The following is a 19,966-nucleotide window of genomic DNA, read 5'->3' as shown; positions in this document are numbered from 1 at the left end:
CCCCAGGAAAACATTCTCCCTCAAGTCACTTACAATGACACCTTCGAACTCCCATACCAATCAGGAAGCTCCTAGGTTCAAAACCAGCCTGCACTGAGCCAGCTGGTCTCATCCCAGGCAGCAGAGGCTTGGAAGAGGAAATATCAGCTGGAGTTTCTGCTCCCCACTGTCATGTCTGGACATTGGGCACTCTCCATGATCTAATAAGGCTGCCAGGATCTAGAGGACTGGAGTACAAGGGGGCAGAAGTTATGCTGCAGCTACACAAAACCCTGGTTAGACCGCACCTGGAGTACTGAGAGCAGTTCTGGGCACCGCACCTTCGGAAGGACATATTGGCCTTGGAGGGAGTGCAGCGTTGGTTTACTAGAATGATACCCGGACTTCAAGGGTTAAGTTACGAGGTGAGATTACACAAATTGGGGTTGTATTCTCTAGAGTTTCGAAGGTTAAGGGGTGATCTGATCGAAGTTTATAAGATATTAAGGGGAACAGATAGGGTGGATAGAGAGAAACTATTTCTGCTGGTTGGGGATTTTAGGAGTAGGGGGCACAGTCTAAAAATTAGAGCCAGACCTTTCAGGAGCGAGATTAGAAAACATTTCTGCACACAAAGGGTGGTAGAAGTTTGGAACTCTTCCGCAAACGGCAATTGATACTAACTCAATTGCTAAATTTAAATGTGAGATAGATAGCTTTTTGGCAACCAAAGGTATTAAGGGATATGGGCCAAAGGCAGGTATATGGAGCCAAGTTGCAGATCAGCCATGGTCTTGTCGGGTGGTGGGGGGGGGGCTGAATGGCCTACTCGTGTTCCTGTGCCAGGACTCACTATCCAGGCATACACATGCACCATGCCTACCTGAGAAAGCTGCTGATGACCATCTTTAGATTCACCAGGCCTTCATGGTTTTTTTTGCACAACCTTGCTCATGAAGGGTGAGAGCATTTGCAGCAGCACTCATGCCACCCCAGTTGTGGCAAGCAAACTCAGCACAGACTGGGATCAAAAATGGGAAGCTCTCCTCATCAATATGGCTCAGTATCACGCCAGGCAATGCATTAACCCACAGAGCAAATTTTCTTTATTGGACTTATTTGGTTGGTCCATATTGACTTCAACTAACTTCAGCTCATTAACGAGCTTTGTACTACCTATAATAATTTACTTATGGGAAGACCAGGAATGAATATCTTCACATAGAGCTGCGTTAGCCTGTAAGAAATAAATGAGATGCTGGTAAGAATATGGAAACCATAGAACATCACCACACGTAACCAAAATACAGGTCATGCAACACATCAAAGCAAAACACATGGCATTCCAGCAGCCAAGGGCATGGAGCAATCTGGTCTGGCGTTTAACAAGCATTGCATACAACTCCCAACAAGATGATGAGTTTAAACTACAGGAACAGCCATCAATCAAACTTGCTCAAGGGTGAACTCTGAGGGAAGTGTGTTTTGGATAAAGCACTCCCTTTTTAAAAAAAATGAAAATGACTAGATATTTCTTTGATGTGGTTTTAAAAATATAAATGTTATTGTTGCCATGGTGACCCTCAAATAAGGTCTCTTCTCCCCCCCCACCCCCAAAACCTCTAGGCCACTTCCGTGACATCAATTATAAAGGAACTATCCATGCTTTGCAGATTAGCTCCTTTCTAAACAGCAGAGAAAACCACTTCAAAATGGTGCTCTAACACTGCCCAACTTTGAGAAACCATGGTACAGATAGGGAAATCTGCGTTTGCAGCCTGTAGCATAGCTTTCTATGGTCGGGAAGGCCTTGAGTGGCTTTCAAGCCAGTGACCCCAGCTGTTTTCAATAGACAGGATGTTACTTCTAACTGACAACAAAAGAGCAGCCCAACAACCCTACTCACAGTTCTTTGTAGTGGCAACAGAATTGACAGAAATTTCTGGCGAGGCCGTTATTTTCTATACAAGGACAGAGTACTTTCAACAAAAAGTACAGAGAAACCTGTAAATTACGGACACCTTAGGGATGTGTCAGCTGTCCATTTTTTTTAGCAGGTGTCCTTATTTTCAAAATGGTCGTTGTATGTACTGTAAAAACTCTTGTCAGAACAGGGAATTCTTTACCCGGCATCCAGCACAGCAGAGAAACCGCTCTATCCCAGAGATCGAGCCATGCAAACACTCAATCCCAGAGATGGCGCGGGTTCTCTGCCACTGAAGAGCTCCCGGTTCCACAAAACCCACTGCTGTCTCGTGCTGACCGGCGTACAATGACCTCGTGAAAATTTGGGGGGGGCAGAAAGGAAGCAAGCTGCAAGGGGGACGTGCCAGTGATCCCGACTCTGTGAAAGTTCCAGAGACGGCAGCTTTGCAACAGGCTGCATCCCGTGTTTTAAGTTGTAAAAGGGCTTGGTGCATCAATGGCTGTCCGTAGTTCGTAATCTGGGATTTTGTCCGTGGTTTCAGAGTGCCTCTTGTATATTTTACCATGCAAGTTATTTAGGTCTCTCAGTAAGTGGTGTCCGTATTTTTGGGGAGTGTCGGTTTATTCAGGTTTCTCTTACGCTGCTAGTTTTCTGTCACACAGCAACACGTGGCTACAAAAGCTTTTATATCAGGAGGAAAGTAAACTGACGTATCCTGAACTGAGAATACGGCTCCAACCTGTTTGTCAGAGTTGCTGTTACTCTCTGGCTGTGGAGAGGACTGATGACTACAGTATTCCGCCTGTCCCTCCAGTAAAGGGTTTGGAGAAGCAACTGCCTGGAAGGGGAAGAATAAGGCTATTTATTCCCACTAAAGTTTAAATTAGTCAAATTTATGTGTCATTATTGGTTGAGTGGTAGCACTCTTGCCTGAGTCAGAAGGACATGGGTTCAAGCTCCAGTCCAGAGAATTAAGCACATAATCTTGGCTGACATTGGAGTGCGCCATTGAGGGAGTGTTACACTGTCAGAGCTGCCGTCATTCAGATAAGACATTAAACTGAGGTCCTGCCTGTCCTCTCTATCTATAAGCGAGCAAGAAATATAAAAATGGATTGTAAGAGCTTCAAGTATGTAAAAGGGAAGAGAGTAACAAATGTAAATGTTGGTCCCTTGGAAGCTGGGACAGGAGAAATTATAATAGGCAATCAGGAAATGGCAGATGCGTTAAACAAATATTTTGTATCTCTTCACAGCAGGCGACACAAAAAGCATACCAGAAATAGTGGGGAACCAAGGGGCTAATGAGAGTGAGGAACTTAAAGTAATCAATATCAGTAGAGAAAAAGTACTCGAGGAACTAACGGGACTAAAAGCTGATAAATCCCCTGGACCCGATGGCATCCGAGGGTTCTAAAAGAGGTGGATGCATTGGTTATGATCTTCCAAAATTCCCTAGATTCTAGAACGGTCCCAGTGGATTAGAAGGTAGCAAATGTAACACCAAGAAAGGAGGGAAGAGAGAAAACAGGGAACTACAGGCGAGTTAGCCTGACATCAGTCGTCGGGAAAATGCTGGAATCAATTAAGGAAGTGGTAACTGGGCACTTAGAACATAATAATGTGATTAGGCAGAGTCAACATGGTTTTATGAAAGAGAAATCATGTCGGACAAATCTATTAGCGTTTTTTGAGGATGTAACTAGCAGGGTAGATAAAGTGGAACCAGTGGACGTAGTATATTTAGATTTTCAAAAGGCATTCGATCAGGTGCCACACAAAAGATTGTTACGCAAGATAAGGGCTCGTGGGGTTGGGGGTAATATATTAGCATGGATAGAGGATTGGTTAACGGACAAAAAACAGAGAGTAGGAATAAACGGGTCATTTTCAGGTTGGCAGGATGTAACTAGTCGGGTACCGCAAGGATCGGTGCTTGGACCTCAACTATTTACAATCTATATTAATGACTTAGGTGAAGGGACCGAGTGTAATGTTATCCAAGTTTGCTGACTATACAAAGCTAGGTGGGAAAGTAAGCTGTGAGGAGGACACGAAGGGGGTGATTTTAAACCCCAAGAATGGGTGGGTGGGAGTTGAAAATAGTTGTTTTTTGGGTCACGACCGCAACCCAGCTTTATTTCCGGGTTTAACGTTGGCGCGTTAAAGGAACACCGGGAATGCAAAGTCTGAAAATTTTGCGGTTGCGACCCAAAAAACAACTTTTTTCAACTCCCACCCGCCCATTCTTGGGGTTTAAAATCACCCCAAAAGAGTCTGCAAAGGGATATAGACAGTTTAAGTGAGTGGGCAAGAAGGTGGTCGTTGGAGTATAATTTGGGGAAATGTGAGGTTATTCACTTTGGTAGGAAGAATAGAAAAACAGATTTTTTTTTTAAATGGTGAGAAACTATTAAATGTTGGTATTGGGTGAGACTTGGGTGTCCTGGTACAAGAAACACAAAAAGTTAGCATGCTGGTCCAGCAAGCAATTAGGAAGGCAAATGGTATGTTGGCCTTTATTGCAAGAGGGTTAGAGTACAAGAGTAAGGAAATCTTACTACAGTTGTACAAGGCTTTGTTGAGACCTCACCTGGAATGCTGCGTACAGTTTTGGTCTCCTTATCTAAGGAAGGATATACTTGCCTTAGAGACGGTGCAATGAAGGTTCACTAGATTAATTCCTCGGATGAGAGGATTGTCCAATGAGGAGAGGTTAAGTAGAATGGGCCTACACTCTCTGGAGTTTAGAAGGATGGGAGGTGATCTCATTGAAACATAAGATTCGGAGAGGACTTGACAGGATAGATGATGAGAGGTTGTTTCTCCTGGCTGGAGAGTCTAGAACTAGGGGGCATGGTTGCAGGATAAGGGGTCAGCTATTTAAGACTGAGATGAGGATGAATTTCTTCACTCAGGGTTGTGAATCTTTGGCATTCTCTACCCCAGCGGCTGAGGCTCAGATAGATAGATAGATTTTTGGACACTAGGGGAATCAATAGATATGAGGATCGGGCAGGAAAGTGGAGTTGAGGTCAAAGATCAGCCAAGATCTTACTGAATGGCGGAGCAGACTCGAGGGACCACATGGCCTACTCCTGCTCCTATTTCTTATGTTCTCTCAGATGGACCAAAAACAAATTCCACTCAAAGAAAAGCAGGGGAGTTCTCCTGGTATCCTCATTCATCCTTTAACCAACATCCACAGTCATTTATCTCATTGCTGTTTGTGGGACCTTGATGTGCGCAAATTGGCTGCCCTGTTTCCCTATGTGACTACACTTTAAAAGTACTTCATTGGCTGTGAAGCACTTTGAAATGTCCTGTACTTGTGAAAGGCAGAATATAAATGCAATTTCTTTCTTTATGATAGGAACGCTTCTCTCCCTTTTATTTTTCTAAGTTAGTTCCTCACTCTCTTTAAATTCCCTCATGTCATGCACCATTCCCAAACCAACTTGACAGTACATGGCCAGTTGCCAGTGCTTTCTCAGTGCTGGATACCCAGGTAGTGCCCAGAGTAAGATGCATAGATTTATCTTCCCATTTCCCCACCTGGTCACTGCTTGGTCCTGACCCAGCTAAGATTGGGACGTCACTCTATATTAAAATATCTAATGTGGAACCTGTGACCTACCAACCCATAACCCCGGTGCCTTCGTGTACACTAAGTTGCTCTTCCATCGAGCTGAGCCCTCAGGGATGGACGGATGCACACACACACCACCATGAAATAGAAGGACTCTCACTTGGCCACCTCAGGAGGCTGCTTGAAAGCCAACAAGATTTGTTCAGTGTTTATGAAGAGAGCCCAGCAGGGAAAGCAGAATATCATGAGAATGAGAATCCCTCTTTGGAGAATCACTCCAATTCGCTTCAAGTTTTTACTGCCATATGTCTGAAAATCAAAACATAAATAAATTTTTTCTGTGCATATAGTTTTTGTTACGGACTTGCAATTTCTTTTGGACTGATTACATAACTTTGTTGGATACAATTTTTTCACTCAAAAGATTAACTGCAACAAAGTACTTTCCAACACACAAAAAAGTGTAACTTCTGCACTCTATGTGTAATGTTATCTTGAAAAATTGCAGATCATGTCCTGTGAAAAGAAAAGGCTCAAATGATTAGTCCAAAGGAAATGTTACAATCCATGAAATTGTAAGAAAACAGCTTTCTAAAAAGGAATCATTAACCCCTAGTGGACTGATCCCAGTTTCTCATGCAGGTACTATGCTATTTAGTATTTTATGCCTTCCCATTTCTGTGTATCATTTTATTTATGAATAAATTCCTAACAGTAGTTTAGCCTGCAGAAAGTGGTCTAGTGGTTTGTATTTTCAATTGTCTGGAGGTGATGGAAGATATAGTTAGCACCCTATGTATTCTCCAGTATGAAATTTGCAATAAATCGGGATTATCAGACAACAGGCTATGCCAATCCAATTATAGCAGAGATTAAAAGAGTAGGTTTCAGTTCATAAGACACTCATCCATAGAAACTGTTATCAGGCCGTTTACATGAGAAAACGTATTGGTTAAAAAGCCTGAACTGTAACACTAGTCACTTGGACTCGGAGCTTAACGTCTAACTAGTTTTATAAGAAGGGTTGTGTCTCGGTGTTGCTCCAAGGTGCTGGCCAGAAGCAGAGCCAGGGAACGTGGAGATGGCCTATTTGAGCGGTTTGGAAGTTGAAGGACTCGGGCGGGCTCACCTGGAGCAGGAGTAGAGGCAGACAGTAGGGCAGGATCCTGGACTGTGAGCCAAGAAATTGGACAGACCAGCCTGAACTGATGTAGGAGCAGAGCGAGAGCACTGGGGCCAGGGGTTCAGGAAAAAAACCAAACAATTTTCAGTAACACCTTCACCAGGCAGTGAAGTTTTGAATATGAAAGAGTCTTAAAAAAAAAAGTACCCCAAGATTCCGTCCTTGGTCCCTGCTTTTGCTTATTTGTACATTGCTTCTCAGGCACACTGGGGGTGATTTTAAACCCCAAGAACAGGTGGGTTGGGGGCGGGTGGGGGTTGAAAATAGTTGGTTTTTTTGGATCGCAACAGCAAAATTTTTGGACTTTGCATTCCCATTGGGAAGCCTGCACTTTTACACGCCGACGTTAAACCCAGAAATAAAGCCGGGTTGTGGTCGCGACCCAAAAAACAACTATTTTCAACTCCCACCTGCCCTTGGGGTTTAAAATCACCCCCATTATGCATAGGTAAGAGGTCAGCTTCCACATTTATGCTTGCAATATCCAGCACTACCCTGAGCTCCATAACTACCACTGTACCGTCAGATGCTTGTTCAATGTTGAGTCACGAGTGAGCCAGATCCTTGTCAAAGTTATTCTGTTCCTCTCCCACAAAACTCTGTATCTTTGTCCTCAACTTCTTCCCCCTCCCTAGTTGCTCACTCAGGTTCAACCCAATTGTGTGCAACTTCCATGTCCTGTTTATCCGAGCTGAGCTTTGAATGACATATCTTACCCATCAAGCTCATTATTTCCAGCACCACAATACCACCCACCTCCACAATATTACTCGCCCCCACTGCTCTTGAAACTTGGGAGCTTTGCTACACTAAAAGGCCCAAAATAAATGCAAGTAGTTGTTGCTGTTATCCAATTGACCAAGACTTCCAAGAGGCAGCTGCTCCAATAGCCAACAGGTTCATGCAGCGAATAGCTGAACCATACTACTACAACAACTTGCATTTATATAGCGCCTTTAACATAGTAAAACGTCCTAAGGTACTTCACAGGAACGACTTTCAAACAAAATGTGACACCAAGCTACATAAGGTCAGGTGACCAAAAACTTGGTCAAAGAGGTAGGTTTTAAGGAGCGTCTTAAAGGAGGAGAGGTAGAGAAGCGGAGAGGTTTAGGGAGGGAATTCCAGAGCTTATGGCCTAGGCAGCTGAAGGCACGGCCGCCAATGGTGGAGCGATTAAATTCGGGGATGTGCAAGGGGCAAGAATTGGAGGAGCGCAGAGATCTGAGGGTTGTAGGGCTGGAATTAATACGCCAGGGTTCTCACCTGGTTCCCCCTGCTGGATGTACATGTGGATTAGTGTTTACCCCCACCCCCACGGAGCAATTTCACTGGCCAATAGTAATCTCAGGACTGTTGTACCGGTGTCGCTTTCTAGCAGTCTCATTGACTGCTGGTAAGTACGTGACCAACTAGACTGTCAATCAAACATGGAGTAGTGCTCTGGGTCAATGTCAGTTAAGGCAAGGAAGGAGGAGCAGGGATTAGTCATGTTTCAGTTCACATATTAATGGCCCATTGGTTTTGAAGGCTGCGTTTGGTCGGGGGAACTAAGGTGACTGAAAAATCTCAACCATCGTTGGTCCGCAGCGACCACACGACTAACGAGCAACATCAGCAACATCACGGGAAACAGTTTCAACTGATTTTTCTTGGGCTACAAAAAGATCCTTTCAAAAATGTGCTACTGGGCCATAAGCAGAGTGTAAATTGGGAGGGAAAAGTTAAACATCCTCGTCCCATTTATTATAAAGTTGCAAGAGAGATATGTAGTATAGGCAGATGAGTATTGCACACCTTAACTACAATGACCACTTATGGCTGCTGAGATTACAAGGGTGACATTCAAGCACTGGAAGCAATGCACAGAATAGCCAGGAGGCTGATCCCTAACATCAAACAGTTATAAGAAAAGACGTTAGACCAACTGCCTTTTCAGCCTGGAAAGGGGGGATCCGAGAGGTGATTTTACAGAGGTATATAAAACAATAAAAGGGAAAGGAATATTACTTCAATTAAATCGTGAGAGTAGAAGAAGGGGACACAAGTTCAAATTAATAAAGGTAGGTTTAGAACCGATATCGATGAAAGTTCTTACTCACACAGAGTGGTGATTAACACTTGAAATGGACTTCCAGGTTGAGTAATGAAGGCGAAAAACTTGGAATCATTTAAGGAACGACTAGATGCTGGAATGGGGGGGACTTTAGCATCTTTCTAGATGAATTAATTAAAATAGGCTGAACGACCTTCCTCGTCTGTAATTATCTTGTGAGTAATGGAATAACAGGAATTCATAAACATATGTGGAATGTAATAAATACACTTTTAATGATATTTTGTGCCTGAGCAAAGGCCACGAGCAATCAACTAGTATTTAAATATTTTAATGAACCTTTCAGTGTTTAATTGCTCTTAATTTGGGTATATATTTACCAATCTTACAACAGTCAATCTGTATCATTTTATTTCTTAATCTCAATCTTTGCTTTATGAAAGGAGATCTCATTTGAATTCCTTGGGAGACTCATTAATTATTGAGACTGGAGGCAGTGAGAGAGATTGTGGTATAAAGATCAACTCATGCTGTGTAAGGTTACCTTCAAGGAAAATTAATGGGAGCAAATGAGCTCTGGAATCAGTAAAGCATTGAAATTACATTACAATCAGCATGGGTTAGAATTTACATTAGAATCAGAATCAATTGTGGATGGGATTAGAACATTAACATAGAAATCAAGACAGCAATTAGATGAAAATCAGTTCTATGCTGCTAAGTATATTTACCCTCAGAGCCAATGGGTGAATAAAGTAGTGAAGTTTAAGAAAGGGATAAAACTTTCTCTGCTAGTTATAAAAGATCCATCTGCGGTACAGCCTGGAGTTTGCGCCTACCTGAGATATGAGTGTGTCACATGCTGAAGACAACCCGACACCTATGGAGATACCTGATACATTTATAATCTGTGTAAAAGAAAAAATAAGTTATACAGTTGCAGACACCACTAATATGCTATCAAAATCTTAATGCGTTTTATTTAGGGACATTAATATTTTCTGTCTCCTTCTCCCCATAGGTACTGACTGTTGCTCCAGGGTGCAGGCAACTCTCATGACCTCAACCAAGCAGACACATGTAAGCCAAGTTTGTGAGTACTGACCGACTAGTCCATTGTGGAACGCATCACAGTTAAACCCATAGCTGCCCTTATCTAATATCCTCTCAACCACACTTTCCAGAAGGAAAGCAATAAGTGGCAGGATCTCTGGCTGACTTTTCCCTTCTTTAAGAGAGACTTGCATTTCTATAGCGCCTTTCACTATCTCAGGATGCCACAAAGCATTTCACAGCCAATGAAGTACTTTTGAAGTGAAGTCACTGTTGTAATATAGGAAATGCAGCAGCCAATTTGCACACAGCAAGGTTCCACAAACAATGTGGTTGAGGGATAAATATTGGCCACGACACCAGGAGACTACTCCCCTGCTCTTCCCTGTCAGGGGATCTTTTACGTCCACCTGAGAGGGTAGATGGGGCCTCGGTTTAACATCTCATCCGAAAGACGGCATCTCCGACAGTGCAGCACTCCCTCAGTCCTGCACTGGGAGTGTCAGTCTAGATTATATGCTCAAATCTCTGGAATGGGACTTGAACCCACCATCTTCTGACTCAGAGGCAACAAAGTTACCCATTGAGCCACGGCTGACACCTTACTGGAAGACAAGTGTAATGTTGTCTCATCTGTGATCAGCTCAATCAGCAAAGCCCAGGGATTGAATTTGGGACTTTCTCACTGTTTGAATCAGTATCAAACAGTGATGTCATCTAAAGCATATTTTTGTTTGCAAGAAGCACTTGATCTGTTAATAAATGCATAGTTTTAAATTGATAAGATCTACTGCAGCTCAGTTGTACTTTAAAATGATTTACTGTGTAGCAGTATCTGTTTTTGTAAACATACTTACCGCTGTGGCAAGTGAAACAGCATCCAACTCAACTTTTCCTAAATGTCCACAGAATATGGAGCTGACAATACTTATATTAGAGATCATCAGGTGTGATAAAAACTGTCAAAAAAATTAAAATTGGCCATTATGTTCTGATTCAAACTCCTGTTATTTAAACAAAACTTCACAGGTTCTAGGCTAACAAAACCAGTTTATATTTCTTAACTAACACAGTTCCCTCATGTTACTAAAGTTCTAGTAATAAAAATATATAGCACTATTTTACAGGTTACAGATACAGGTTAATAAATTGCCTGTGATGTTTCCCTGTAGTCAGTTGACGAATTAAATATTTTTTAAATCACCCACACAATGTGTATTCTGGGCACCACACTTTAGGAAGGATGCCAAGGCATTAGAGGGGCGCAGAGGAGATTTACTGGTATGGTACCAATTATACAAGGAATGCAGGACTTCAGTTATGCAACTAGAGAAGCTGGGGTTGTTCTCCTTACAGCAGAGAAGGTTAAGGGGAGATTTAATAGATGTGTTCAAAATTATGCAGGGTTGTGATAGAGTAAATAAGGAGAAACTGTTTCCACTGGCAGAAGGGTTAGTAACCCGAGGACACCAATTTAAGGTAACTGGCAAAAGAACCAGACGAGATGAGGAGAATTTTTTTTTTTTACACGGCGAGTTATGATCTGGAATACACTGCCTGAAAGGGTGGTGGAAGCAGATTCAATAATAACGTTCAAAAGGGAACCGGATAAATACTTGAAAGGGAAAAATTTGCAGGGCTATTGGGAAAGGCAGGGGAGTGGGGCTAATTGGATATGATTCTACACAAGATGGCAACAGAGTTGATGGAGACTTCAGTTCGCTCCACACAGCTATCCGGTGACCAGAGCCTGCAACGACATCGTGATAGCTGTCATAACAAAACTGAATGGGAAATGTTGACATACAAATTACAATGGTAAATGTTCACAGATAAACATGACCAAAAATCATGACAATAGGAAGTAAGGTTTGTGACCAAGAAGTGCAATGCCCTACACAAGATTGTTAATAATATATAGATCTTTCAACTGTACCTGAAGCAAAGAATTGTGATGACCCACATTGGTTATGGATACTGGCTTCACTCCACTTCCTACAAGGGCTCTTTCAATTTAGTACACTGTATTCGCTGTCCCATTACCACCCCCTTTGCCTTGCACCATCATCCCTTTTGTCGTTTAATCACTCCTGCCCTCCACCCTATCACAAACCTTCCTTTTTGTTCTCACCCCACCCCACTTTCCCTGGCTCTGTACTTGCTTAAAAACTGTTAAATCTTTACTTCTTCCAGTTCTGACGCAAGGTCATCGACCTGAAATAGTTTCTCTCATACCGGTTTGAAATTGTGATATTTACATTGAACTGTGTGTATCTTTAAATTCTATGAAATAAAGCATAGTTTGAAATTTTAAAAAATGTTTCTCTCTCCACAGAGGCTGCCTGGCCTGCTGAGTATTTCCAGCATCTTGTGTTTTTATTTCATCTGAAGACTATCCTTGGGCTTGATTTCCACCCCCCCCCCCATGTGCAATGCCATGGGAGATCATAGTATCATAGTAGGTACAGCACAGCAGGAGGCCATTCAGCCCATCCTACCTGTGCTGGCTCTCTGAAAGAGCTATCCAATTAGTCCCATTCCGCTGCTCTTTCCCCATAGCCCTGTAATTTTTTCCCCTTCAAATATTTATCCAATTCTCTTTAGAAAGTTACTATTGAATCTGCTTCCACCGCCCTTTCAGCAATGCATTCCAGATCATTACAACCTGCTGCGTAAAAAAGTGTTTCACGATGTCATCTCTGGCTCTTTTGCCGATCACTTCTGGTTACCAACCCCTCTGCCACCAGAAACACTTTCTCCTTATTTACTCTATCAAAACCGTTCATTATTTTGAACACATCTATCAAATCTCCCCTAAACCATCTCTGTTCTGAGGAGAACAACCCCAGTTTCTCCAATCTTCCTACGTAACTGGAGTCCCTCATCCCTGGTACCATTCTTGTAAATCTCTCAACCCTTTCTAAGGCCTTGACATCTTTCCTAAAGTGTGGTGCCCAGAATTGGACACAATACTCCAGCTGAGGCCTAACCAGTGTTTTTTATAAAAGTTTAGCATAACTTCTTTGATTTTGTACGCTATGCTTTTATTAATAAAGCCCAGATTAATTTTTAATACAATTATTTTGAAAGGTAAACTCACCACTGGCCCAGCCAGTCGGGAAAGCTCGCTTGCTTCCTTCCAGATGTTGGCAGCTGCTACACCACCAGTCATTTTACTGATTAATAAGTCGCCCCAGGAGCGTGATGTCCGGGTAAAGTGGCTAAAGGTCGAATCGGCCATCTTTCAGTGCTTGCACCCACAAGGCTGGCCGAGGCTGGAAAGTGAAAGTGCATAAACGCACTTTAGACTGGGGACGAGCTCCATGAGGATGTCCTTGTGCAATGCAACGCAACGCTCTCCCAGGGCTGCAGCACCTGCTGCATTGCGGGGGGGGGGGGCGCGAAATATCAGGTTGCAGAGCCCCGGACCCGTCCAGGTGAGACCACCGCCGCCGCTGCTCTGCTCACCTGGCCGCTACTGCTCCCCGCGATTGGCTGGAGGCCGTGTCAATCACCCCCGCCCCGCCCCTCCATCGCCGAGTCAATCAAAAGGCTCCGCCAATCGGATGATTCCCTCCCCATCTCGCGCCCCTCCCCCGCCTCCAGCTCCAATACCCAATCAGCGGCACCGGCCACGCCCCCCCGCTATCATTGCCCCGCCCCTAACCCCCATTCAAATCCTTATTCAAGGTGATTCCCGCTCCTTCTCTTCCTCAACGCTGCTACCTGGAAAAAGTTCGCGGTCCACGATGTTCGAATGTATTTCTTTTGCAGGATTTCTCTGCATTAAGATATTGAATGCAAAAAAAAAAATTGATGAATGATTATGTTCAGGTGCATGAGCAATTGGGAACTCTCTGGCTCCCACATCTAAAGGAGTAGGTTCGGGGAAAGTGTGTGGGTCTGTGAATAAAAAATATTGAATGCAACCACTTATCTTTAAACTAGAGAACAGTCACACACCATCCCGACTTGGAAATATATCGCCGTTCCTTCATCGTCGCTGGGTCGAAATCCTGCAACTCCCTTCCTAACAGCACTGTGGGAGAACCGTCACCACACGGTCTGCAGCGGTTCATGAAGGCGGCTCACCACCACCTTCTCCAGGGCAATTAGGGATGGGCAATAAATGCTGGCCTGCCCAATAAACAAAACATGCAAATTCTATCACAATAATGAATGTTAAATGATAATTTCTGCTTCATATTGTAGTCACATTGGCTTATGGCCAGTCAGTGAGGAGGTGCAAGATGTAAGCAGTGCCCTTCAAAGCGTTTGCTCTACAGTGATAAACAGTAGTTGCATCATTTGGAGTTAATATGTGTTGACAGCTGTAATTTTTTGCCATGTTGGTACAGTGAAAGCATTACTTCTGACGCAAGCGTGTCAAGTCTCATTTATTTCATCGAGTTACATTGAAAAAACAGCACAGAAACAGGCCATTCGGCCCAACTGATCTATGCTGGCGGTTATGCTCCACACGAGCTTCCTCCATCCCTACTTCATCTAACCCTATCAGGATACCCTTCTATTTCTTTCTACATCATGTGTTTATCTAGCTTCCCCTTAAATGCATCTATACTATTTGCCTCAGCTACTCCTTGTGGTAGCAAGTTCCACATTCTAACCACTCTTTGGGTAAAGAAGTTTCTCCTGAATTCCCTATTGGATTTATTAGTGAATATTTTATATTTATGACCTCTAGTTTTGGACTCCCCACAAGTGGAAACGTTTTCTCTATGTCTACCCTATCAACCCCTATCATTATCTTAAAGACCTCTATCAGGTTACCCCTTAGCCTTCTCTTTTTTTTTTAAGAGAAAAGAGCCCCAGCCTGTTCAGTCTTTCCTGATAAGGATATCCTCTCAGTTCTGGTATCATCCTTGTGAATCTTTTTGCACCTTCTCCAATGGCTCTATTTCCTTTCTATAATATGGAGGCCAGAACTGTGCACAATACTCCAAGTGTGGTCTAACCAAGGTCCTATACAAGTTTAGTATAACTTCTTTGCTTTTCAATTCTATCCCTCTAGTAATGAACCTTAGTGCTTGATTTACCTTTTTATGGCCTTATTAACCTAGTGACAGTGACAATTTCCATTTGTTTTGTAGATAATCATATCTGTCCTAATTACAGTAGGTTTACAATGTACATCATGCTTTTTCCAATGACCAGACTTTGTCAGTAGGTTATCGTTGTCAATACGTGAAAATGAAAATGGCTATTTGCAGAGGCTCCAAACATCTGTATTGTTAGTGGTGTTGATTGATGAAGAAATGGTGGCCAAGACACCAGGAGAACTTTCTTCTCTGGTGCTAAGGTTTCTTTCTAAGTCCATCTGAACAATAGACCAGGCCTTGGTTTAAAATTTCATCCAAAATTCAGCACCTCTGAAATGCACCAATCCCTCAGTACTGTGCTGCAGTTTCTAGATTATGTTCCACTTGAGTCCATAGTGGAACAATTTTCTGAATCAGAGGCAGGAGTGCTACCAACTGAGCCAAGTGGATACCCCATATGTAAATACAATTAACAATATATAAAAACAGATGTCACAAATACAATGATGCATATTACAGCTAATAAGCTTTGCTGATCAAACAAAACACTATGCAATAGAGAAAATCAAATCTTTCACAAGAAGGGAACAGTGCTACTTTGTTAATTAAAGGAAACAAACAACTTCAATATTTTAAGTAAATGAAACCAGAAATTCAAACTTTGCTACACAATGTGTGATGTTTTGCTGCAGGAATATCTAGATCTTATGGATTGGTACAGAATGTTGAGGTGTAGCTGCAGCACTTTTTTTTAACTTCATTTTTAAAAAAAAATCTTTATCTTCAGGAACCAAGGTGAAAGGCCAAGGGCCATATCAGCAGTGACTATACAGCATTGATAAAACAAAGAAAGAGATAGAGAGAAGAAAGATTACAATGGAGGGAAGAGGTTGTAAGCTAGAGGAAGAGTGGGATTACCTAACAGAAGGCAAGCTTTTTCTTGTCCAGGAATGTGAAAGAGATGTCAGAAGAAACAACATAGTTGGACAAAGGACAGAGCCTGATTTTAAGAAAAAAAGCTAATAGAAAAAGAGCCAGAGGGTGACCCATCAATTGTATCGCAAAAAAAGATTTGAGAGGGAATGAGGTAGCCTTGAAAATGTAGCTTCTTTACAGACAATGTGATCATGATTTGTTTGGAAGTACATGATGCCAGGCCCTGCTGACTGCTTGGTATCACAGTTTTGGGATCTTACAGAAGTTCCACTCTCAACAATTTAACAGCAGTCCCATAATTGGATCTTGTCCCCTATTATCGGGAAGCTGTACCATTTCTTTATTGAGCTTTTGCGGAATTGAATCCCTGAGGGTTAAGAATGATTGAATCATTTTGAATAATCTGCTTGCTAGATTTAACATAGTCTTGCAATCTACCAAAACCTCTTCAAAGTGGTGATTTTACAATACAGACCAGCAGTTTACAGATTACAGCAACTATGTTATTTACAATGAAATGGTAATTTAAACAACAAGAACACTTGCATTCCTATTTCATATGTACAGGAAAACGTTTCAAAATGCTTTGCATTAAGGAGAAAAACAGTGTACATCAAGCAGGAGGGAGAAAGGGTGAAATAGAGAGGGTTAGAATGGGGGTGCTGAAGGCACGGTGGAAGAGAAGTGACCTGAGTAGGATTTTGAAAGCAGGGAGGAAGGTTATAGGCAAATGGATCAAAGTAGGGCGTTCCAGAGGACAAGAGCACGGTAGCCATCAGTAATAGAGTGGAGGGAGCAGGGGACCAGGAGTAGCACAGATGGCAGAGGAGTGGAAGGTGCATGTGGACATATAAAGCTGGAGGAGATCACTAAGGTAGGGTGAGGAAAGGGCATGGAGGGATTTAAAAGTAAGGATGAGAATCTTGAAGTTAATTCGATGGTGCATGGAAACCCAGTGGATCTTGGTAAGGACAAGGGTACTGGGAGTGTGGGGCCTCACCCATACAAATAGTGACACAAAGCACAAACAATTTGGCAAATATGAAAAATATGATATCTATATATACCAACACGAGAAAGTCTGTAATGTCCTCCGATAGAATGTAAAAATATCTGTAGATTCTATAAACAAACCCTTGTTTCTGGCACAAAACATTCAATCAGTTTTATCTTCTAATTCTGTATCAGCTTTTGGAATTGTATTACATTGTACCATTTTGTCTCCCTCAATCTGGAAGTTAACTGAAGCCTTTAGTCTGACCAAATATCAGCCTAAGGCTACATTTGCTGCCCATTGACTATGAATTGACCGAATCTAGCCTATATTTTGGAATAATTCCAACTTTTTTCAAATTCTAAGATTTAACAATAACATTTCTGTTAGCTTCTTTTGGAAAAAAAATTCCCGACACACTGCACAATACCACACACACACACACACACACACACACACACAAGCAATTGTGTAAATCAATGTCCACAAATACAATTATACTTATCTGATATGAAGCCTTATGTTTGATGGCATCAGACATTCCAATCCGTACAAGGGAATAATACATTTCTATTACATCGAAGGAACGTTGCTGTTCATTAAAGAAAAGTTCTATTTATCAATAGACACAGACACTGACCTTTAAGTAAATGAAACAAGCAATTCAAACTCTGTTACACAGCACTGGATTAAATATTATTAATGCGCTTGGTGCTGCGACACAGTTTTCATTAACCCAGGGCTGTGAGCCAGTGTCAATATTTAACTCCTTGACTAGGATTCAGTGCTATGGAGGTGAGATGCTGGTCTGAAATGGTAGCTTCCTGATTAAGGCAATTCAAACAAGGCCTTGCACTTGATATTCCTTTTGATGGATCCCATTGGAAGGCTATTGAGATGTAAGCCACCGATGATTATGGCAGCTGGAGTTTTGTTGAGTCGTTATTCACAAAATTGGACACTATTTTGGCACTTAATGCTCAACTCAACTCATAGTCTTAACCCCAACTATCTGACTGTGTCTTAGAGTGCCTGGAGGACCCCCACTAGCGCTATTTAAAGGAACCGCAGGATTTATAGGTTAGTGGCTGGATTATTGCTTCTGGCTGCTGAGACATCAGTAACTGTTTTTGGAGGTCTGCTACACTTGAATACTAGGACGCGGGGACATAGCCTAACATTTAGAGCCAGGACGTGCAGGAGTGAATTTGGGAAATGCTTCTACACACAAAGGGTGGGTGAAGTTTGGAACGCTCTTCTGCAAACGGCAGTTGATGCAAGCTCAATTGTGAATTCTAAATCTGAGATTGATAGATTTCTGTGAACCAAGGGTATTAGGGATATGGGGCTAAGGCGGGTATATGGAGTTAGGTCACAGGTCCGCCATGATCTCATTGACTGGTGGAACAGGCTCGAGGGGCTAAATGCCACTGCCACTTGCTGCCACCTTCTTCTGCAAGAAAGCTGGACGTGTGTCAGGGTGGCGTGCCTGTCATGGTTGAATAGCTGCCAGTGTGTGTGGCCTGTGAGTTGTGGGTAGGCAGCTTGCAACAGTGGTAATGTGTAAGGGTGAGAGGAAGCATCTGATTGGAAGAGTTGAGTTCTGATGGAAAGAGTTTGTTGGTATGTGGGTGATGGGTGGTGTAGTGCGTGGAGCAGTGGATGCGGCTAGTGGTGCAGTTGGTCGGAGACGCCACTTGACAGTTGACCTCACTCACCTTGACCACTCGTGTCAAAGCATTGAACTTCTTCCTGCACTGCATCCATGTTCATGGTGCTATGCGCCTTTCATTGACTTTGTCCCCCGCTGCTTCCCACTGCTTTTTGGCCATATGCCTGGAGGGCCTCTTGCCCCCCCACCCCCTCCCCATCCCCCTGCAGATATAGGATGTCCCTCCTTCTGTCCACCTCTTGCACCCAGACTTCTAGTGCATCATCAGAGAACCGTGGTGCACGCACTCTCGCAGGCCTGATACAAACTCAGATCAGCAGGTTGGTGAGGTCTGGCATGCAGATTGGAGGATGCAGGATTTAGTAGTGCGCAACCTTTATTCAATGTTTTAAAATAACTCATCAATGTGTAAACATAGGGATGGAACCAGCGTCTGTGTTTTACGAGTATGATGTCTGATCTCCGTTCAGACTCCGTGCAGACAGCAGACTGTTATTTTCAGCAAATAACAGGTACCGGCTACCTTTAAGAGATTTTTAAGAGTCAGCCTGCCTTTAAGAGATTGGCGCTCCCCCTGCTGGTGGAAAGTGCGAATTGCATTGAATCCTAGTGTCAACGCTGATTCCGAACGCTGCTTGAAGGTAAGTCCTCAGGCCTCACGAAAGTCTCGTCCTGCCTGCCCAGGAGCCGTTGGGCGCGGGGGTAATAGCGGATTGTGCTACCCCCGCCCAATAATAGGCCCTATCCAATTTTTCCACCCTTTTCTTTAATTTAGTGTTAGAGTTAGGTCAATGATTTGAAGTGCAAATTTATTTTTTAGTTTTGGAGAAAAAGTGGTTATTTGTTGGCTTTAGATTTATACCCTTGTTATTTTGTTCCAAACAATGAATGTTGAGCTATAAATTTTAATATCATAGTGTTTTTCATAATATTGTACTTAATTTGTCTAGTGTAATATTTGAAGCTTTTAATTGAGTTTTCTCTTGTTTCAAATGGTCATTACCTGACAATTATGTGGGCTGAATATTACCTGCTGGGCTTAGATTAGAAAAACCCAACATTGCCAGTGGTGATTTGACATGTTTGAGTCAGAAGCGAAATTGTCACTGCGTCAAAATAGCACAAAACCCCCCACAGTTACTTGTCAACCCAAAGTAGGATGAGCTGATACAAATGTACTGCTTATCATTGTATTCTACATGTTTCAGAGGACACTGATTGCTTCCTATACGCCCTCACGCACTGACTACAAACCAACTTTGACCACACCAGCAAGCAACATTTATCAGTTCCATTGTGCTATCTATTTTGCTGGGTTCGCTGGTTTAAAAAGACCGATTAACGTTTTAGTGCTTATACGTAGCAATCCTGCCAAATAAATATGATTGTAGATGGAGTAGTGGGTTCTGCAGTCCTGGGAAGGACTTAGAATAAGATCTGTTCATGACGCATCATAGTCCTGTCCGAAGTCCAGCTGTGGAAATTGATTTAAGGTCGTAATTTCGTATTAGATCGGC

General features: G+C 42.7%; 1 protein-coding gene across 1 annotated transcript in view; it reads right to left on the bottom strand.

The window, feature by feature from the left end:
• LOC137345035 (multidrug and toxin extrusion protein 2-like) overlaps positions 1–13,264 on the bottom strand; it is a 34,522-nt gene extending 21,258 nt beyond the window's left edge. Inside the window, exons 1-4 of the mRNA XM_068008434.1 lie at positions 12,888–13,264; positions 10,645–10,746; positions 9,574–9,642; positions 5,656–5,804 (exon numbers count right to left, since the gene is read on the bottom strand). Coding sequence (XP_067864535.1) covers positions 5,656–5,804; positions 9,574–9,642; positions 10,645–10,746; positions 12,888–13,028 — 461 coding nt within the window. The 5' untranslated portion in view covers positions 13,029–13,264. The remainder of the gene's footprint in view (positions 1–5,655; positions 5,805–9,573; positions 9,643–10,644; positions 10,747–12,887) is intronic.
• Positions 13,265–19,966: the final 6,702 nt, after the last annotated feature.

The sequence above is a fragment of the Heptranchias perlo genome, chromosome 28 (genome assembly GCF_035084215.1).
Source record: "Heptranchias perlo isolate sHepPer1 chromosome 28, sHepPer1.hap1, whole genome shotgun sequence".
NCBI classification, from domain to species: domain Eukaryota; kingdom Metazoa; phylum Chordata; class Chondrichthyes; order Hexanchiformes; family Hexanchidae; genus Heptranchias; species Heptranchias perlo.
Note: the sequence above shows the minus strand (reverse complement) of the source record. Positions and strands in the feature narration are given on the sequence as shown.